The 23,247-nt window shown below is 39.1% G+C and overlaps 1 protein-coding gene and 1 long non-coding RNA gene across 7 annotated transcripts in view; one reads left to right on the top strand and one right to left on the bottom strand.

The window, feature by feature from the left end:
- Positions 1–14,478, bottom strand: part of atl2 (atlastin GTPase 2) — a 95,593-nt gene extending 81,115 nt beyond the window's left edge. For 2 of the 6 annotated variants that reach the window (XM_069931898.1, XM_069931899.1), the window contains exon 1: positions 14,217–14,478. In XM_069931898.1, coding sequence (XP_069787999.1) covers positions 14,217–14,463 — 247 coding nt within the window. In that variant the 5' untranslated portion in view covers positions 14,464–14,478. Of the gene's footprint in view, positions 1–11,874; positions 11,945–13,250; positions 13,356–13,802; positions 14,046–14,216 lie in introns of those variants that run through there. The other 4 variants (XM_069931901.1, XM_069931902.1, XM_069931904.1 and 1 more) reach the window with 4 other exon arrangements.
- LOC138760801 (uncharacterized) overlaps positions 13,467–23,247 on the top strand; it is a 34,622-nt gene continuing 24,841 nt past the window's right edge. The window contains exon 1 of the long non-coding RNA XR_011355880.1: positions 13,467–14,695. This is a non-coding gene — a long non-coding RNA (uncharacterized lncRNA). The remainder of the gene's footprint in view (positions 14,696–23,247) is intronic.

The raw sequence follows: 23,247 nt of genomic DNA on the forward strand, positions 1-23,247 counted from the left end.
ACCCTTCTCCATTAACAATGGCGTGAAGCAAGGCTGTGTTCTCGCACCAACCCTCTTTTCAATCTTCTTCAGCATGATGCTGAACCAAGCCATGAAAGACCCCAACAATGAAGACGCTGTTTACATCCGGTACCGCACGGATGGCAGTCTCTTCAATCTGAGGCGCCTGCACGCTCACACCAAGACACAAGAGAAACTTGTCCGTGAACTACTCTTTGCAGACGATGCTGCTTTAGTTGCCCATTCAGAGCCAGCTCTTCAGCGCTTGACGTCCTGCTTTGCGGAAACTGCCAAAATGTTTGGCCTGGAAGTCAGCCTGAAGAAAACTGAGGTCCTCCATCAGCCAGCTCCCCACCATGACTACCAGCCCCCCCACATCTCCATCGGGCACACAAAACTCAAAACGGTCAACCAGTTTACCTATCTCGGCTGCACCATTTCATCAGATGCAAGGATCGACAATGAGATAGACAACAGACTCGCCAAGGCAAATAGCGCCTTTGGAAGACTACACAAAAGAGTCTGGAAAAACAACCAACTGAAAAACCTCACAAAGATAAGCGTATACAGAGCCGTTGTCATACCCACACTCTTGTTCGGCTCCGAATCATGGGTCCTCTACCGGCATCACCTACGGCTCCTAGAATGCTTCCACCAGCGTTGTCTCCGCTCCATCCTCAACATCCATTGGAGTGCTTTCATCCATAACGTCGAAGTACTCGAGATGGCAGAGGTCGACAGCATCGAGTCCACGCTGCTGAAGATCCAGCTGCGCTGGGTGGGTCACGTCTCCAGAATGAAGGACCATCGCCTTCCCAAGATCATGTTATACGGCGAGCTCTCCACTGGCCACCGTGACAGAGGTGCACCAAAGAAGAGGTACAAGGACTGCCTAAAGAAATCTCTTGGTGCCTGCCACATTGACCACCGCCAGTGGGCTGATATCACCTCAAACCGTGCATCTTGGCGCCTCACAGTTTGGCGGGCAGCAACCTCCTTTGAAGAAGACCGCAGAGCCCACCTCACTGACAAAAGGCAAAGGAGGAAAAACCCAACACCCAACCCCAACCAACCAATTTTCCCCTGCAGCCGCTGCAACCGTGTCTGCCTGTCCCGCATCGGTCTTGTCAGCCACAAACGAGCCTGCAGCTGACGTGGACTTTTACCCCCTCCATAAATCTTCGTCCGCGAAGCCAAGCCAAAGAAAGTAGAACTTGCTCCTTCTGTAGTGATTCTAGATCTAACTTTACATTTAAATGGAGAAGTTGGTATTGTCTACCTTGGAGCAAAGAAAATTGAAAGGAGCTTTCCCCAAAGTGCACACAACCAGTATAGAGAGAAATAGCTGTCATCAAAAGATGACATAGCCAAGTATTAAAGAGCTGTGCTAGTCAACTTACCAAGGTATTCATGTATATCTTCAACATTCACTCCAGCAGGGCATGGTACCCACCTAATTCAAACAGGCATCAATCATGCCAGTGCCCAAGAGTGCAGTAACATGCCTTTCCAACTACAGACCAGTGTCACTCACATCAACAGTGATGAAGTGTTTTGAAAGGCTGGTGATGATGCCTATCAGCTCCTATTTGAGTAGTGGCATGGATCCATTCCAGTTTGCCTATTACAGCAACAGGTCTACAGCAGATGCCATCTCACTGGCCCTACACAAAGCTCTAGAACACCTGGACAGTTAGGATACATACATCAGGATGCTATTTATTGACTACATTTTGGCATTCAACACTATCATCCCCTCAAATCTGATCAGCAAACTCCAAGACTTTGGAGTTAACACCCCACTACATATTTAGATCATGGATTTCCTCACTTCCAGACCACAGTGAAGATTGACAAGAACTCCTCCACAATCTCCATCAGTACCAGGCATCACAGGGCTGTGTTCTTAGCCCCCTGCTCTACTCACTTTACATCTACAACTGCGTAGCTTGGAATAAAACTATCTACAAATTTTCCAACAATACCACAGTAGTGGGTTGTATCAAGGAAGGGGGAACGAGTCAGCATACAGGATGGATATTGAAAACTTGGCTGAATGGTACACCAATAACAACCTTGCACTCAATGTAACCAAAACTAAGGAGCTGATTGTTAATGTCAAGATAGCTAGAGGTAAAGAATCCAGTGATCATTGGGGTATCAGAGGTGGAGCGGGTGAGCAAATATAGGTTCTTGGGAGTCACCATCTTTCCTGGACCCAAAACACTAATGCCATTGTGAAGAAAGCACATCAGCACCTCTACTTCCTCAGGAGATTGCAGAGGTTTGTTACGACAGAAACCCTGGCAAATTTCTACAGAGGTGTGCTGACCGGCTACATCATGATCTGGTATGGGAACACCAATACCCCCCCCCCCCCCCCCCCGAGTGTAAAGCTCTCACAAAAGGTAGTGGACACAGCACAGGCAAAACCCTCCCCACTATTGCGTATAACTGCAAGGAATGCTGCCTTTGGAGGGCAGCAACAATCATTAAAGACCCACACCACCCAGCACATACTGTTCTTGCTGCTGCTGTCAGGAAAGAGGTAATAGGTGCTACAAGGCTCACACCACCAGGTTCAGAAACAGTTGCTACCCCTCTACCATCAGAATCCTCAACGACAGAGTCAATCAGAGACTCATTTAAAGACTCTTACTTGTGCACTTTATTGATTTTCTTTGCTCTCCCTGTATTGCACAGTCTGTTTACTTTCATTATCTGTTCAGTTCTTTTGATTGTTTACATGTTTACACTGTAGTTTGTTTTGCACTACCTATGAATGGTAATTCTGCTGCTCTCATGGGAAAAGGAATCACAGGGTTGTACGTTATGTTGTGCATGTACTGACAATAAAACTGAAATCAGATTTAAAGTGATGGCCAAAAAATATATAGGGGTTGCAAGAAAAAAAAGTATCATTAAAACTGTTATGACTCAAAATTCACCATCTGTACGAGAAATTTCTAAAGAAAAACTAGGAGTACCAGAAGGATAATTATCTGCAGAATTTATCAGGGGACACAGTACATACACATCAACTTTACAGTTTTGTAATGGGGTGAAGTCATTGCCCATAATCATTGACCTGCATGAATTGGATTCAAATTCTGGAGCATTAGAATGGTTGGATGCCAAGAGACTTTCTTTTGTTCAGTGAATCCAGAAATATGGAGTAATTAAAATTTAATGTAGAGAAAAATCTTTCAGCCCAATCTTTTCATGCCAGACAGTAAAGTGATACTAATCCCCTTTCTATTTTTATAATTGCAAGTTCCTATGATAATTCCTATGATAACTTTTTCGACCATCCTCTTGTACAGCACATTCAAGACCTCGAAACTACTCAGTTTTTACCTCAAATCCACATTCTAGGGAATAAAGAACAACTATGAACCTCATTAGCTCCGTCTTTTTGTCCAAAACGATTACCCAAACTTTTCTCAATTAAATTTCTCTTGTTTAAGTTATATCTTCATTTTTTTTTTAAAGTAGCTTTTTAAAAAAAATTAATTGTTTGCATCATTATAGAAAAAGAATAAAACATTAATCAAATATTCACAGCCAATGATACAAAAAATATTTTTCTCCCCATCCCCCTCCCATCCAAAAGTTACACCTACCATTTAATATACAATAATATTAGCATATACAATCATTAGTTGTTATTAAAAATTACTAATCAAGAAGAGTGGATAAGATAAAGAGATAGACGGAAATTATCCATAAAATACTATAAAAATTTTCAACTCGATTCCTTAAACTATGTCACTTTTTCCAAAGGTATACAATTTCACATTTCCATCTATTTAATAACACTTCTCTATCATCTTTCCATATCGCTATACATTTCTTTGCAGTTGCTATTACAATACTTATAATTTTTTCTTGATATTTGTCCAATTTCAATTTTATATCCTTTTCATAAATATCTCCAAGTAAAAATATTATTGGATCCTTTGGTATCTTTATCTTCATAATTTGACCTAATAATAACTCCGTCCATTCCAAAATCTTTCCACTTTTTCCACAAGACCACATTGAATGCAAAAGGGCCCCTATTTATTTCGCACATCGAAAATACTTATTTGAATAATTAGGATTAAGTCCATTTCACTTATGTGGAGTATGATGCAATTGATGAAGAAAATTATATTGAACCACTGATATCTAACATTTACTGTATTTGTAACACTTTCAACAATTTTGACCAAATCTCCTCATGAATTTGTATATTTAAATCTTTCTCCCATTGGATTTTTGATTTATATAAATCAGTCTTGTAATTTTGTATACATTAGCAATAAATTTCTTAAAACAAATGTATGTTATTATATCTTCAAATTGATTTTGTTTAGGGAGTCGATAATATCTTCATTAATTCCTTCTAGCTTTACCAAAATATTTCCAAGTTATAGTTCTAAACATCTAGTTCTAACAATGAATGGCCTTCACTCCCAAAAAAATTATACCCCAGCCAATCAGTGGCATTCCATTTTCCTTCTTTGGAATTTGTGAACATGGGCACCTGGGCCACCATTGCTGAACATTTAGTCACCATTTTATTAGCACACCACCTTCCCAAGTTTGCTCCTCTTAAAGGATTTCTTCAGTCCAAATTTAATTTGCCATTTATTTCCCATTTAACAGTTCACTCATATCCTCCTATAGTACTACTTTTCCTCCCACTGTATCTGATTTTTGTACCAACTGCTTTTCATAATTACATCCTCTGCATACATATTTATTTATACATACAACAAAAAGAAAGTGCACTGCACAAACCAACTCCAAGCATCCTTCTAATAACTAAAAATTGAACATTATTTTTGATCCTTGCCTCAGTCCATCTTGGATACAACTTTTAACTTTAACCTACTATAATCAAACACCTGGCTACAAATCCACAGGTACTACATCAAATGTGCTCAAATTACCTGGTCAAATCAATGCCAAATGCTCCTTAATCTGCACCTTTCCAAGTTAGTGGTCCTGTAAATTTCTTCCCTAATAATATATTCACCGTGTTAGCCTCAATGGACTGTAACTACAGAATTTAACTACTTTTTTAGTATCCTACAAATGATCATCATTGTATTTAGTTTTAGACAATGGATCAAACAAAAGCTTGAATTTCTGGTTGAAATACATGCTAGATAAGACTTGGTTACACTTTTTTTTAAATTATATTTTCTTCTGTGATGGCAATGGTTATTTGAGTTAAATTTTCTGTGTTACCAATTAGGTGTTTACTGTTGTACTCATCTATGAAGTTTTTTTAAATCCTGATCCAAATCACTCAAATTCAGTCACTACCACATTCCAAAATTCTCCAAGGTTACATCCAATGATCAATACTGCTCTGACAATACTCACACCCTCATCTGACCTCTAGTTACTGCAAAATTCAAATCTAAATTTAAAATCCTTAGTCAAGTTCAATGGCTTTATCTCATCCTTAGATTTTTATTTCACTTTGTTTTGTGTTAATTGTACTTATTTAGTGCACATCACCCAGTAATCAAACCCTACACTGAAATTATTCTCAAATCCAATGTACATCTGTCTTTTAAATGTTGATTTTGGCTCAGTAGCATGGTCTCATGTAACTCACAAAAGAGTTTACAACAGAGACTGAAGCATTAAATTCCAGAAGTGCAATGCTACATTTTATTTCATTGTCAGGTTGTATGCTTTATTTGATGAGTTAAAGGCACAGTGCACTTTCCCAGGAAGCCATTTTAAATAAAAATGCCTGAACATTATTAACCAACGAAGCAGTAACTACACACAAGTCTTATTTGTAGGGCTTTGCTAAGTCCTATCTGGTTGCCTTTCAACCCCCCCCCCCTCCCCCACAGTGACCACATTTCAAAACTGAGTAATACAGTAAACCTCTGGTACCCAGAATTTAAGCAATCTGCAAAATTAGGAAAACAAGTTAAAAAGTATGCAAGTTTAAAATTGTAAATGTAAACATTTGAGGTAACAAACTTTTGGTGAAGATGTAAGCAGATAATATAGCCAGCAGAGGGCCTTTGCATGCTTTGTTTGAATAAAGTTGTGTGAAACAGCAAAGGGGTATTTCCTTATCCCTGCTTGCCAAAAATCACCCCAGAGGCTTTATCTGTGAACTTGGGAGGGGGTTAATTATCTCTATTATTATTGTTTGTCTTTGGGCAGCTCTGTGGAGGAGGAACCTGCAGATACAGCAAAGGTTAAATGCTTTCAAAAAATGTGACTAAAAATAAAGTGAAATACTTCAAGGTTTATATATTCATGCAAGTGAAGTTTGTTCAGTTTAAGCACAATATAGATTTGCCTTTTAAACTTTATTCTTAATGCAAGTATATTGCTGTATTCTGGCAATAAAAAATTATATACAAATTGCAAGCCCTTCCTTAAATCTTCTCTTCAACCAAACTGTTTTTAATCTTGCCACAGAAATCAAGAATACATAAGCTGTCAGGTAGTTGCAACTTTTTCTCTGCACATGTTGGACTGCAAAATAATCTGCTGCTATTGCCACATTTTTCACCACTAGCTTTAGTACCTTATACTGGCTATATTTTATACAATAGTTGCAAGCAGTAAATGTGCCAAATAATATCTGATCATAATAAAAATTAGACCAAATATAGTTTTTAAAATGTTATGTAACTGGACTGTATAAGTAGCACTCAACTTTTAAGCTGCAATAGCAGTATAAATAGCTGGAGATAATTCACTGTCTGCTACTCAGAAATAAATCTCTTATGCTCTTATTCCAAGAATATGTTCCCATCTACATTCCCAATTACTCAAACACAAGGAAGATAACATTGTCTGTCATACATCAGGAATAACATTCCCCCCCCCCAAAAAAAAGCAATTCAAATACCCTGACAATGAAGCAGTGTGTAAAAACGACTAAATTACAATACAAAATTCAAGTAGCAATTAAAGTAAAACTGCACTTGTCTATTGAAATGGAGCAAAAGTTTAGTAATAGGGTCTACACTGCAGGCCCGTGATATTGATAGAGCTCTTTACACACAAGTATCACTTCTGATGACACACTGATTGATAAATTTTCAAAACTCAATATTCTAAGCATTTTCTAGGACTATGGAGGCATTACCAAAATTGGCACTTAGTGGTCAAGGTAGAATCATCAGGTACTCTCATTCAGAACAACTACAGCTTGAACCCACAGCCACAGAACCAACATACTTGCAAGTTGCACTGCATTAAGCAAGTTTGTAGACCAAACGATTGTCAGGAATGGCAAACTCTGGCAGACAGTAGGCAATTCAAACAGCCACTCAAAGACAACCACGTGGATGAGGAGGGGAGCTACAGGTCAAACTAAGCAGCTGGGCTCGGAGGCCTCCACTCCCTACCATGCTCCTTGTCAACATACAATCTTGAGAAAATAAACCACACGAATTCAGAGCCCACGCCTACACTTCAGCAGTCTGATCACCTGGCTATACTCCTACTCCCGCTTACAAGCTGAGCCTGAGGACAACAACATCAGCAGTGAAAACGGTGAAAGAATGGTTAAAAGACATCTGGAGGACCACTTTGAATTGGTGGACTGGACCATATACAAGGCCTCATCTTAAAACTTGAATAGGTCACAAATTCATCAAGACCTACTTGGATGAGTGTGCCCACACACATACCACGAGTACTCCAACAAAAAGCCATCCATGGATGAATAAAAACATTTTGCAACCTGCTGAGGGAGAGGTTGATGACGTTTAAGACTGGTGATCCAGATCTCATGCGGAAGGCTATCAGCAGCAAAGACAATTCCAAGGGAAGCTAGAAACAGTTAGATACTTGCCAGCTATGGCAGGGATTGGAGGCCCTTACATCCTACAGATCAAAGCTGAACATCATAAGTGGCTGTGATGCTTCATTACCTAATGAGCTAAACACCTTTTATGCTCAACTTGAAAAATTGAATTCAACAGTAACAATGAGAATCCCCGCAGAAGCTGGTGCCAACATCAAGAGGATGAACCCTCACAAGGAATCAGGCCCTGATGGCATACCTGGCAGGTTACTGAAAATCTGTGACAACCAACTAGCCAGAGTGTTCATGAACATTTTCAATCTCACTGCTGCAGTCTGAGGTTCCTGCCAGCTTCAAAAGGGTGTCAATCATACCAGTGCCCAAGAGCAGAGTGAGCTGCTTCAATGACTATCACCCAGTAGTACTGACATCTGCGTTGAAATGCTTTGAGGTTGGTCATGGCCAGAATTAACATGTACCAAAGATCTAGACCCACTATAACTCACCTACCTTCACAATCACTCCACAACAGAAGCAATTTCACAAGCTCTCCACTCATCGCTAGAGCATCTAATCAAGAGCAACATGAATATCAGTCTACTTTTCATTGACTGCAGCTCAGATTTCAGTATCATCATTCCATCAGTACTTGTCAGCAAACTTCAAAATCTGCACACTACAACTGGATCCTTGATTTCCTCATCAGAAGGCCAGTCACTACGAATCACAAACAAGGTCTTCTCCTCCTCACTGATAATCAACATAGGCAAACGAAGAATGTGTGCTTACCCCACTGCTCTACCCTCATGATGTGTAGCTAAGCACAATTTCAATGCCATCTACAAAATTGCAGGCAACAGTCATCAGCAGAATCAGACAGCAATGAGGAAGCATTCAGGAGTGAGGTAAATCAGCTGATTGAGTCATGTCACAGTAATCTTGCACTCAATGACAACAAAACTAAGGAAAAAGCCAGTTATCGAGGGGTCAGCAGTGGAAAGGGTAAAGTACTTCAAATTTCTGGGAGTCAACATCTCTGAAGATCTATCAATGTAATCATGAAGAAGACTCGCCAGCAGCTATACTTTGTGAAGATTTGTTACCAAAGTCTCTTGCAAATATCTACACATGTACTGACTGGTTGCATCTCTACCTGGTATAGACGCTTCAATGCACAGGACAGGAAGACTATATAGAATTGTGAACTTGGTCAGTGCCATCAAGGGCATCAGTCTTCACTCCATTAAGGACATCTAGAAGATGTAGTGTCTCAAAAAACAGCTCTATGCTCAAGGACTCTCACTACCCAGGCCAGGACCTCTTCTTCTCACCGACCATCAGGAAGAAGTTACAGGAGCCTGAAGACTAACATCCAACATTACAAAAGGAGCATCTTCCCTTCTGCCATCAGATTCTTGAATGGACAACAAACTTCAGACATTATCTCACTTTCTTTTTTGCACTTTTGAATGTCACTTGTAGCACATTTTGAACCTAAAATGCTGCCACAAAACAATAAATTTTGTCAGTTCTAATAGCAAGCCTGCCAGTGACCACCCATTTCAATTCCACACCCTGTTGCCACACTGACATGTCCGTCCATATATGCCAGGTTGAGGCCAGAAATTCTGTTTTGAAAGCCTCCAACAACATGGCATCAATATAGGCTTTGATTTCTGCTAACTCCCTCCCACATTCTCTCCCTTTCCCTCATCCCTTTAACTCCCTTTCTCCAGCCCCTTCCTTTCCCCTGAGCATCTTTCTCAGCCCTCATCACCTCTTTTCTTGTCATCTCCTTCCACCTGTATCCATAGATCACTCGCTTGCCTATGCTCCTCCCCTTTTCACCTTCTTATTGGAAGCATAATAACCTGAAAACACCTGAGATTGTCTGATATCAGAAGCTAAGCAGGTTCAGGTTTGGTCAGTACTTGCAGTGTAGTCTGCCTAGGAATATCAAGTGATTAATGTTTATGTGAGGGGTGCTGGACAAAGCGGCAATTCTGTCTGCCTGACTGTAGGCAAAAGTTAAAGAATTTCATGCATGTTACATTCTAAATGTAGTATGCGACAATAATGGAACCTTTACCTTTATTGGGGTGTCTTCCTACCAGAAAGGCTCAGGGCCAAAAACATCAATTACCTATTGCTTTCCATGAATGTTTCATCAAATGTACACCACATAGGAGATAACACAGGATTCCATCTGGGCCAAATGGCAAAATGTGCTCTAATCCCCACATAAATATGCCATTTCTATTGTCTTTCTTCTCATTTCAACCAAGAGTTTTGAATGGACCAACTGCACATTTCACAATACAAAACAGAATTTTACTTAATGCACAATTTGAAGCAAGCAAAAAGGTTTACACCAATGTGCATATTCTATCATTGCCATGTCAGAATTGATTGCTCAACAATTAAACATCAAATGGCTAGTAAATAATAGTTGAAAACAAAGTGTGAATGTTCATATTTACCAAAATTATGTGAAATTATCTGATTATATCTTGCTTCAATTACCTAAAATACACCACTTTCTAAATTGAAGTTACTCATGCACATAATCACAAAGTAAATATGCTCTTCTAATAGATATTTTAATGGCATTAGCAGCATCCTATAAAGGAAAGTCAAGTCATATCAAGGTTGAAAACTCCATTCCCTTAAAAACACTGCCATTTAGTTATAACTCCAATAAGATGCACCATAACAAGTACTCCATTCGTAAGTAGTGTTATTAGGCCAGATTATTTTACCCATGGCTGGCAGTTCTACATGGAACCACTAGCAACATGTGCTCACACATCATTTTCATGTCAAAGGAAAAAGTATTAATAATAAATTGAATCTTTCATGCCTACCCATCAAAACAGATGCCAAAGACAAACTAAAGGTGAAATACCAGCTCAACTAAGTTTAAGCTCTGCCAAATCCAGGGTGGATATAAACAGAGGCCAGTTGGCTGCCATGAGTAGTGTAAGCACTACTCGTTTAAAATTAATACATTTTTTAAAAACAGGAAATTAATTAAATTTAATTCTGGACAGACCTACCACCTACTACCACCTGTTAGCATTCTACTTCACCATATGGGACAACCAGAGAATGGAGGTCACTGTGTCAATTCTATAAAAGGCAAATGTGGAAGTGGAGAAAGGTGTAGGTTGTGAGCACAATACAAATAACCATTTCAGTTAGAATGTACTAAAGGAATTCTGGAATTTCAGATACCCACAAATGTGAAAGAATGCACAAATGGATAAAGAAGGCAATCATAAAATGACTTATCCTTCTGACATTGTCTGTACACAGATTCAGTATTGAGGCATGCATGCCATCTACATATCACATGACATCATGCATCATGCCCAGATCCAATTCTGAGCCAAAAATCAACAGTTGTAACCCAAAGGTTGTGGCTAAAAAAGTTTTATGCATTTAACTAGCTAATTGTTAGTTATAAAAGACTATTCACACCTTTTGGATTATACCACCTATAAATAGAATGACTAATAGTTAAAAATACACCATGTTTGGTATCAAGGCCATTAACGCTTTGCACAAGTCTAAGATTACTACATTGGTTCAATTTTTCACTAGATCCATGAAAGCAGCAACATTTAGACAAATCTAGTAATGTCATTTACCATATTCCGTTATCATTCCAAATTGTATTCATAGCCTCATTCAAACTTATAAAACAGGCATTGAATTTGGAAACCACACAAATGGCTTCAGTTCAATTAAAGGACTTGGGTGTCACATGCAGACAAAACGAACAAACTAAGGAAAAGCCTAAAAGAGTCAAGATTTTCTTGAGGATTCACATTAATTTACAAAATTTAGGAACACTCTCAAGGTTAGCAGTTATTACTGAATGTTAATGACATTCAAGGTAAAAATGGTAACTTCATTTCAGTTATGATCTTGAAGAGCAGTTTCAAAATTTAAAGGGCTGCATTCCTAGAAAACAGATCATGATTTTCCAATAAAATGAGGTCACATTGTCTCTGGATGCATCAAAAAACGAGAGTTGAATAAAGAACAATATTTTATTTTCTTCTCTCTTTCTCCCCCCCCCCACCTACCTTCTGTGAGTGAATTTTATTCCACATCTCAAAACTTTTGGTTGCTATTTGTTAATTCTGTAAGGGTAAATTTCTGTTACAAAAATGGAGGGGGTTCCTTGTTCCGTACTATAAAAAGATGTAATCTGCAGGACAAATCAAGTACAATTACTATCACCATTTTTAAGATAGAAGTTTCATAGACTGTACTAATCTCCACAAGAAACCTGCATTTTCAGGGTGCTACCCCAGCCATTCTCAACTTTTTTTGGCTATGGCTGCCTTAGGTCTCTGCTCAAAGCTTATGGGGTTGATTTCAAGTTTAGTTGGTTTCTTTTATACTTCTACCAACTACATTAAAAAAATTGATTTCAGTCCATGAACCCCCTTAAATGTGCTCTAGTCCCAGGCATGGCCTATGGCCCCCATTGAGAATGGCTGTGCTATATCGCAACAGAGTCCCAGGTCTGGAGGAAACAAACGTTCAGAACAGACTGTCTTGTCCGAGATGCTGTTGGAACTGCACTTATGCAGGCAAGCAGACTATTCCATTAAACACCATATGCAGCTTGCAGACAACATCAGAAAAAGATTTGGAGGCAGGACAAGCAGCAAAAACCTTGATTTCAGGTGTTCCAAGGGCTTTATTCTAAAAGCCAAATCACATCAAGGCAGAATTTAGCTTCAAACAATCAAGTTTCCTACCAAATCCCAAGTACATGATAACTGGCAAGTTAATGGATTACCGTTAATTACCCCAGTGTGGGTGGTAAGGAAATCAGGGAATTGATTGATATACAAGATAGGTTTCAGGAAATGGTACCAATAGCTATGCTCTGAAAAAGCTCGAGAGTTGATGGACCAAATGGCCAATATTGCAATTATATTTGGATCATTACTACCTTTATTTAACAACAGGATCTCTCTTCTATAACAGTCTGAAACCAGGTTTTGACAAAATACAAGACTTACTGACCTGAAACATCAATTCTGTTTCTCTCTCCTCTAATGCTCCCCACCCCCCAGTATTTCAAGTACTTTGTTTATATCCAATGTTGATACACGTGCAAAACTATTTCGGAGGATGGAAACTAAAAAAACGCGCTTCTTGATGAACTGAACGGGTCGGGCAGCATCTGTGGAAGCAAGGGATGATCGACATTTTTCGTGTTGAGATGCCTCATACCTAATCTGAGTGCCCCGAATGAATGGCTCATTTCTACACGAATGTAGCAAGGGGTTTAAATGTGAGCATAAAATGATGTTCATTCCAACTTACGGAATCAATCCGCTTTCTCCCAAATATATTACTTTTTAAAAAGTATACAGGCTCTATTGCTCTGAGCAAATTGCCCTTCTCCATGCGTCTAGAAGAGATTACATAATATTCCTCCAACCTCAACGGGCCTCAAAGAAAGATGCTGCTGGAATGCAGGGTCTGTGAACGGGCACGAATACCGTGCTATTGCAGGAACCCTATCAAAACCACCTTCAATCACCGTAAATGTTTCCCCAGCACATGGGCGGGGGTGACGTCAATTTTAAACGCGGCCACAATCACTATGGTGCAGAAATTGCCTCGCTCCCTTCCGCCCCTCTGACAGTTCACAACGCTTGCGCGATTGATCACCATGTCGGCGTGACTCCCTGTGCCCCTTAACATGTCACATGCTGTTTGTCCATAAATCCTCATCAGCAAAAAAAAAGAATCTCACACCCTCCAGAAATGTAACCACGTCGAAACATTCGAGCCGCGCTCGCAGCAGCAGCCCGCGTCACCCACGGGCCGCCGTACCTGCCGCCGATTCAAATCTAAACAACCGACGCCCCTCCACCTCCATGCACTCCTCCTACAGGCCGCCCCGGCCCCTGGGGCCCCGCGCGTGTTCACGTTTAAACTTGTGTTCCGTTGCAAAAAGCCTGGGCAGCGTTTCCCTGCTAATACCTACTTTCTTTCCCCTGGAGAAATTCACCGACGGCCCTTCTCCGAGACCTGCGGAGTCCCGACCGCATTTTCATAGACCTCCCGGCCCCTTTCAGCATTTTTTTTTAAAAACCCCTCGGCGCTTGGATACACCAACTCCGAGAGTGATCCTTCGCCCCGAGAGAGCGAGGGAGAGACCGCCTCACGGCGCGTGCGCGCTGGCGGAGCACTCGGGCGCCGAGCGCCCCTCCCTCTCTGCCCTCCCTCGAGTTGCTGCTCAGCGCGCCACGTTATTCAAATTTTCTCCAAGGCATCCAGTAACGAACTTTTTTTTAAAAAAAACCCTGTCGCGCTGCCACAAAGGTGGCGACGTATCTGCAAGCCGTGCAGCCTCCGAGAAACGTGTCGAAAGGAGGAATTCGGTGAGCGGGAATGATACCTTCTGCGCCAGCGTGGCCGTCATCGTCGTTTTTTTCCTCTCCGCCGCCACGGTGACAAATACGTGCCTTGCTCCACTCGGTGCCTGCCGCCATCTTTCGAGAGTTTCGAGCCAGAAAGCCACTGACGTCAAAGGTTGACAGCGGCCCTTTTATCGGCACCGCTCCGCCGGGGCACCTGAAAAGCGTAGCGCCTCCGGGTCCGAGCGCCGACTCCTCCGCAGGTGGCGGACGCCGGGCAGATCCCATGAGACGACGGGAAAGTTGAGGGTGAGAAAACGATCGGTGGCCCGCATCGCCCTGAAAGGCACATATTAAGTCTATCGATCCAGATGACGGAAATATTGCACTTTACTTGATACATTTCAAAGGGCACATTATTGTTTAATGAGATCTGATCGGATGTCGAAAATGAATCCACACTTTAAAGGAAACACCTGAAGAATCGTTGTTTTGATCTTCAGAATGTGCAGACATTAAGGTACAGGATCAAAGGGCCTTGCAGCCCACCAAGTCTGTTCAAAACTCTGATTATTTGCCTCAGATACACTTGCCTGCGGGACGTGAGCAGCGAACTGCACGGATGCTGCCTGCCACATGTGTTTCCACCGCACAGTGATAGAGTCTGTTTTAAGTATAAAATGATAATCCCTAGTGTTCTCTGGGGAATTTTTTTTCCCGATAGCATAACTGCAATGAAGTTTTGTTTCAGTCTTCGTTTCAAGGTTTGCTATGCAAAGTTTTACTTAATCGCCTTTATTCCGTGAAAAAAAAATTGCTCCTTTGCCCAGTTGTCTGTAATGAATAGGAATCATTGTGCGTACATTCATGTGACACGCAGAAATCTTCCAGTTAACGGAAATAGCAACTTCTGACATTTCTGATTACAAGAGACAGGTTGTAAAGCGATTCCAACAAACGTCACTGATTTGCACAGTTGGGAGCATGGAAATAGGTCACATTCTTTGGACTTTTTCCAAAGCCAATCTCAACCTAAATATAAAGAATTAACACATTTGTGAGATTCTGATTTTACAGAATTCATTCATTGTAAAGGCATAGCCCTCCCTATACACTGAATACAAGATAAAGGAACAGGATAAGACCATGCAGCAAAGTCTGTCTATAACATTGGAGCAAATTTGATTATTGTCCTCAAGTCAATCTTCCTGCAGCATCTGCATTTATGCCAACAGTTCACCCATCCCAGTCTGGGATAAAGATTCCGAAGATTTACAACCCTTTGAAAGAATACATTCTTCCTCATCTCTGTCTATGTCAAAACCCTGCTCCTTTTTTCTAGATCAGGGAAGTACAGCTTGAGAAATAAAAGTGAAAATGTTAAAGCAAGTCAAACAGCATCTGAGGAAAGAGAAACATTTCAGGTTCGAGAATCTTCATCCACCCTTTCCAACCCCCTAGAACTGTGGTTCTCAATCTTTTTCTTTCCACTCCCATACAATTTTAAGTAATCCCTTACTTAAAGGATTATGCATAGATGCTCTGTGGTTAATAAGGGATCACTTAAAGTGGTCCCACTGTCCTAGAATTTTGTTTCCATAAGATCACCTCTAATTCTTCTAAATTCTACAACCTGCTGGACAATCATCCTTTTTTCACAAGAAAACTATGTTTCCCCAGAATTAAATTAGTGGCACTTCACTGTATATCTTTCCTCAAATTGAAAGACTAAAACTGGACTGATCTCCAGATCTCATCAAGGTCCTTCACAATTTTCACATGACTTTTCTACTTTTGGTATTTGGGGGAGGGAGCAGAGGTAAGATGAATTCTTCATGATTGATTTTACAATTAGAAACAACTGGAGGAGTTTATAGTAGGAGCACATATCATGTTGTTAGGCTCAGGAATTAGTGGGATTCCATTAGTAAATGTGTAGAAGATTACATAAAAGATGCTGATCTATGTATCCAAAGGCCAAATAACCATTCAATTCATATGGAACACTTATGTGGGAGTTTAGAAGAATGAGGGATGATCTTATTGCAACATGTAAGATCCAAAGGGGGATTATGATAGATGTTAAGATGTTTTCATTAGTGGAAGAGTCTCAAACCAAAGGACATAATTTCAAGGCAAGGACCTTGATCATTTAAAATTGAGGTACATAGAAATTTCTCCTCACAAAGAGTAGTGAATTTCTGGATTTTTTTATGCCTGAGAGTTGTGGAGCCTAGGTCACAAGAAGTATGTAATGTGGAAGTAGATAAAATTGTGAAAGATTGAAGGGAATAGGAATCTGACAAAGAGATTGGAAATGTGCTGGACTGGAAACGACTAAGAAATATCACACAAGTGACATCTTTTATCCCTTTTACCAAATTACTGTTAGGTTCTCATTCAACTCTTTTTTTTTAAACTTTATTTAAGATTTTATAACATGAATAACATATTGATTACATTAAAAAAAATTAAGAATAAAATAATAAAATTACAATACAGTATCAGTAATCTAAATAAACTATACCCTCCCCAATAATTATTACACATTAATAACCCAACTCTAATTAGTCCAACCCCCCCTTTCCCCCCCAAAATAAAGAGTGAAGAATTAATAAAGTTAATATATGTGAGAAAAAAACCCACTTACAAAAAAAAACATAACCGATTAAAATACTAACAAAAAGAAAAGTAATTAATACTAAGATATCAGACTTAAAAAACATTTAAATCAAACTTAAATGCATATATTTAACAAACGAAGTTAAGATGAAACATATATTTAACTCAAACTTAATATAAAAAATTAGTAAAGTTAGTAACATTATCTATCAAAAATTCTTAAACAATAATCAATTCTTAAAAAAAATAGTAGCATAAAAAAAGATGAAAAAAAACTTTCTCTATAGAGATAAACCTTCACCAAATATCAACTAACTTCACATCTATCATCATATTAGTCACATAAACCACCATCTTAAAACAAAATTCAAACCTCATTAAGCATTGTACAATTCAATTTTAGTACTCTTCCACCATTTTTCCCTTTTACTCTTGAATAGTTATCCAATAAAAGCTCCAATACCACATTTAAATATCCCCAATCATTACGTTAAAATTCAGATATCCAAATAATAAAAACACATCTACAACGAAATCTATATCTTCAACAAATGGAGCATAAACCACAAACAAAATTCAAGCCTCATTAAGAATTGTACAATTCAATTTATAACTTTCACCATTATTCCCTTCGTTCTATAACTAAAATAGCAAAATAATATACACCAGAATTACCACTCCTTCACCTTAAAGTTAAAGAAAAAATATTTAAAAAAACTTATCCATCCCATTCACATTTAAATTTCAGATATTCCTTATCTACTGAATAAACTTTACAAAAAAAACCACATCAATTTTTAGTTTTTTAAACAATCAAATACTTTCTTATGCTTTTTTTTATATTTAAACAAAAAAAAACCCTTCACTCTTTAATCTAATAATACAAAAAAAAGGAAAAAAAACAGGTAGGAGGTTAAAAATACCCTCTCCCGTCTAAACCGCGCAATGCGGTAACTCCCAAAAAAAATGGGTGTGAGATAACTCACACGTAGCAGATGACTTTCAGGAAATAGTGCCTATCCAGTTCTCTCCCCCAACTCTCACTTCATCTTAAACTAACATCATCATTATTTAATATCCCTTTTTTTAAAAAAAACATTAAAAATAAAGGACAACTCTTCTTTTAATCAGCTCCAACTGCCGAGTCACCATTACAACCATTCCTTCTTGGAGCAAGGCTCTTTTCTTCCATCTCTTGTCTCCTTAGAGATCGCAGCGGACTATGTCTCTGTTGAAACTGAGTAATTGGCAGCTCTTGAGCAAATACTATAGCTTCCTTTGGAGAATCAAAGAACTTTGGTTGGCAACCATCTTGGAAAACCTTCAAAACAGCTGGATATCTAAAGGTTGCCTTGTAACCTTTCTTCCACAACAACTCTTTAGCAGGATTGAATTTCCGTCGTTGGAACATAACTTCTTGACTCAAATCCGCATAGAAGAAAACTCGATTATTTTGAATCATCAAGGGTGATTTTCTCTGTTCTAATAGCCACTCGTAAAATTATTTCTCTGTCATAATAATTCAAGCAACGAACCAAAACAGGTCTTGGACTTTGACCTGAAATAGGTCTTCTACGCAAGGCTCTGTGAGCACGTTCCAGTATTATACCTTCCGGGAAATGTTCTTGACCCAGCACCTGCGGAATCCATTCAGTAAAAAATTTTCTTGGGTCTGGTCCCTCCATAACTTCCAGCAAACCAATAATCTTTATATTGTTCCGTCTGGATTGGTTTTCCAAATAATCAATCTTTTTCACCAAATTTTTATTTTGAGTTTGTAAGTCTTCGACCATTTTGGTCACATCAAAAACTTGATCCCGTATTTCGTCTATATCTTCTTCACACGAATTAAATTTATCTCTCACTTCAAGCTTAAAAGCTCCAAACTCAGCCATCTGTTGAGAATGTATTTTCACCAGAGTATTAAACCTAGTACCAAGCTCAGTCATAACCTGCATTGTATAAGATAATTTAGATTCAAGATTTCAATTGGAAGAGATTTTGGCTCAACAGATTCCTGCTTCTTCTGCATAACCAAAGGATCTTCGGTTCCTTCCTTCATTCTGGTTGCCTTCCTTGTAGTATGACTGCGTGTGGAAACCCCAGCCACAGCCTCTCCAGCAATGACTGGAGTCCCCAGTCCATAATGTATTAAGTTCTCCCAGTACATCAAGTTGTATAGGTTTTTCTATCTCAAGAGATGCAGTTTGCAGCGCCACCTCTACAGTTGACAAATGCCTTTGAGTAACTCTTTGTTTTAAAGGCTGTTTGGCGCCTTCTTTAGGGGGCTCTACCGATGTAACATAGAGCTCTACATCCGAACACTGTACCTCTCTCCTGGGATCCATTTCACGCTGAGTCCTGGTGTCTTTCCTGTAGGTTGGCTCCAAAACTTGAACTTTTGGAAAATGTAGTTTTTTGATGATCTGTTTTTTTTTGCTCTTTTCCACCAATTGTACCATCATAAGTTAAATTAACAGCACTGAAATTATCTAAACTTTTAAAGAATTTTAACAGGCATTTCTAGACAAAACAGGAGAGGACTGGAAGGCACGTCTGATCCTTACGCCATCTTGCCACGCCCCCTCATTCAACTCTCTTGAATGTGCTAAAACAAGTCCTTGTGCTAATTGGTCTAATCCCTCCCTGCCTACATCCGCAATTCCCTCCATCTCTTTTTTAAAATATTTTATTTTTGATTTTCCAAGACTCACACAAATCCAGAACAACAATACAACCTTTCTCAACAATGATATATTATCTTAATCCAAACAATAATCAAGTGTTTCAACAACGGTGTCTCTAAAACCAATTATTAATTTTGAATCCCATTCATATATAAATTCCTCAACTAATTTCCCTCCTATTTTATCCAAATCTATTTTAACACATGCTGCTTCTTCTACTCCTTCAAAAAAAGAAGTAAGGAATCATATTTGAGCCACTTGGTCATAATTCTTAAAGTTAGGAAGCTGTAGGGCTCCCATTTATATTTCCACATTAATCTTTCTATAGAAACTCTTGGCATTTTACCATTCCAAAGAAATTTCCTTATGTTTATTTCATTCTTGAAAAATTTTTGTGGCAATAATATAGGTAAGGTTTGAAAGAGATAATAAATTCTTGAGAATATATTCATCTTAATATAATTAACCCTGCCTACTTCTTCTTCTTCTTTGGCTTGGCTTCGCGGACGAAGATTTATGGAGGGGGTAAAAAGTCCACGTCAGCTGCAGGCTCGTTTGTGGCTGACCAGTCCGATGCGGGACAGGCAGACACGATTGCAGCGGTTGCAAGGGAAAATTGGTTGGTTGGGGTTGGGTGTTGGGTTTTTCCTCCTTTGCCTTTTATCAGTGAGGTGGGCTCTGCGGTCTTCTTCAAAGGAGGCTGCTGCCCGCCAAACTGTGAGGCGCCAAGATGCACGGTTTGAGGCGTTATCAGCCCACTGGCGGTGGTCAATGTGGCAGGCACCAAGAGATTTCTTTAGGCAGTCCTTGTACCTTTTCTTTGGTGCACCTCTGTCACGGTGGCCAGTGGAGAGCTCGCCATATAATACGATCTTGGGAAGGCGATGGTCCTCCATTCTGGAGACGTGACCCATCCAGCGCAGCTGGATCTTCAGCAGCGTGGACTCGATGCTGTCGACCTCTGCCATCTCGAGTACCTCGACGTTAGGGGTGTGAGCGCTCCAATGGATGTTGAGGATGGAGCGGAGACAACACTGGTGGAAGCGTTCTAGGAGCCGTAGGTGGTGCCGGTAGAGGACCCATGATTCGGAGCCGAACAGGAGTGTGGGTATGACAACGGCTCTGTATACGCTTATCTTTGTGAGGTTTTTCAGTTGGTTGTTTTTCTAGACTCTTTTGTGTAGTCTTCCAAAGGCGCTATTTGCCTTGGCGAGTCTGTTGTCTATCTCATTGTCGATCCTTGCATCTGATGAAATGGTGCAGCCGAGATAGGTAAACTGGTTGACCGTTTTGAGTTTTGTGTGCCCGATGGAGATGTGGGGGGGCTGGTAGTCATGGTGGGGAGCTGGCTGATGGAGGACCTCAGTTTTCTTCAGGCTGACTTCCAGGCCAAACATTTTGGCAGTTTCCGCAAAGCAGGACGTCAAGCGCTGAAGAGCTGGCTACTAATGTTATAGGTAAAGTCATACATTTTTTAAAATCTTCAACCTTTTTGAGTAATGGAAAATAATTCAAATTATATAATTATTATCCTTTACGTGAATCCTTAAATATTTAATCCCATCTTTTGGACACTTAAATTGAGTATCTTTTGATAATGACTATAATCTCCTTCCTTTAGAGGCATAATTTCACTTTTGTCCCATTTATTTTATAACCAGAAATCTTACTATATTCTTCCAAATTAAAAGTGTAATTTTCACAAGGAAGTCTCAGGTTCTGTCAAATTTATTAAAGCATCATCTGCAAATAAACTAATTTTGTGCTCTTCTTGACCTACCTTAAATCCCTTAATTTCCAAATCACTTCTAATTACTTCTGATAATGGCTCTATAGCTAGTATAAACAAATCTGCTGATAACAGGCATCCTTATCTACTTGATCTTGTCATTTGGAATGAAGTGGATGTTTGTCCATTAGTTACTACTTTAGCTTTGAGATCATTATATAATGCCTTAATCTAATTTATAAAAGATTGACCAAACCCAAATTTGTCCAAGACCTTAAACAACAAGTCCTATTCAAAATTGTCAAAGGCTTTTTCTGCAACTAAAGCCACAGCAACACTTAGATCTTTTTTGGGCTAAATGTAATCTGACCACGTTGTCCACTGATTGTCTCTTTTTCACAAAGTCTGTCTGATCCATATTTATTAATTTAGGTAATTATTTAGTCATCCTATTTGCCAGTATTTTAGCAAGAATCTTATAAGCTGCATTCAATAATGAAATAGCTATATGATGAAGGTTTCAAAGGGTCTCTATCTTTTTTTGGTATCACAGTAATTATTGCCGTTGAAAATGATTCATTTAAATTTCAAAATCTGAATAGAAGGAAGTATATCACTCAAGATGCCTTCGATTCAAAACTATCTTGTATCTTTTTCAAAGAACAATCAATTTTTAAATATTTGGCTTAGTAAAGGTATAAAAATATTGAAGATTGTTATGAACAAGGCCAATTAATGTCATTTGAGCAACTGAGGAATAAATATGGAACACCTAGTAATAATCATTTTTCTTATTTTCAACTGAGAGGATATTTAAGGGAAAGGTTAAGTCCAGAGATGTGGTTATCTATTTGTAGTGAGATAGAAACTCTTATTAGGAGAGGAAATACTAAGAAATTTACTTCTGTAATGTATTTTCTATTGCACACAGGAACTATTAAACAAGGTGTGTATAAATCTAGACCGAAATTGGAGTTAGATTTGAATATTACAATTGATTAGCAAAGATGGGTCAGATCTCTGTCAAGATTATATGTCAAATACTATTAATGTAACCTATAGATTAGTTCAATATAATTTTTTACATCAGTTATATTTGATGCCACAAAAATAGAATAAAATCAAATTTATCAGATCAATGTTTTAGGTGTGGTGAAGAGATAGGTACTTTCTTGTCTTCAACATGGTCATGCCCAAGGTAAGACCTTTTTGGGTGGATTTAGGGAACTTTTTAGGACAAGCCTCTTAAGACCTGTGTCAACCTTCTTCCTTAAATTGTCAGAGTCCATTGTGTTGGAAGCGATACTCCGAGCAACCCATGATACTATCTTTCTTTTTCTTTCTTATTTTATATTACTATGAATGATTTTCTCCAAGGGAATACAACTCTGCATCACAGTATTCCATTGTGTAATAGTTAGTTGGGACTGCTATACATTTCCTGGCTATGACCAAGGTGACCTTCACAAACTGAATTTGTTACTTCAACAGTTTAAAACTCATGTCTGTAATGTTTTCCAGAAGGCACAATTCTGGATCATGTGGAAATCGACCTTTGTAATTTTGTTCAGAATGTCCCCCAGGCCCTCCCAGAAGGATGTCACCTTTGTACACAGCCAGGTTGAATGGATAAAGGTTCCAATCTCCACACCACACCTAAAGCATGTTTCTGGAAATTTCTGGTTTGAATTTATTTAATTTTTGTGGTGTGAGGTACAGTTGATGCAAGAAATTATATTGCACCAACCTGTACCTGGCATTAATGACTGCTGTCATGCTGTCCCAATATAGGTTTAACCAGCACCACTTGTGGATTGTTGTGCCCAAGTCCGTCTCCCACCTTTCCCTTGCTTTATGTAAGTCCAGCTTCGGGCCCTCACTTTGGAATAGGAGATACATCGTAGAAATAAACATGCTTATTCCCCCTTCAAATTAGAATCTCCATGGGTAGGGCCATAGATGGTCCCAAATTATCCCTTAAGAAAGATCTTAACTGAAAATAGCAGAAAAAAATTTAATTTGACAAATCATGCT

This window comes from Narcine bancroftii, chromosome 4 (assembly GCF_036971445.1).
Source record: "Narcine bancroftii isolate sNarBan1 chromosome 4, sNarBan1.hap1, whole genome shotgun sequence".
Classification (NCBI taxonomy): domain Eukaryota; kingdom Metazoa; phylum Chordata; class Chondrichthyes; order Torpediniformes; family Narcinidae; genus Narcine; species Narcine bancroftii.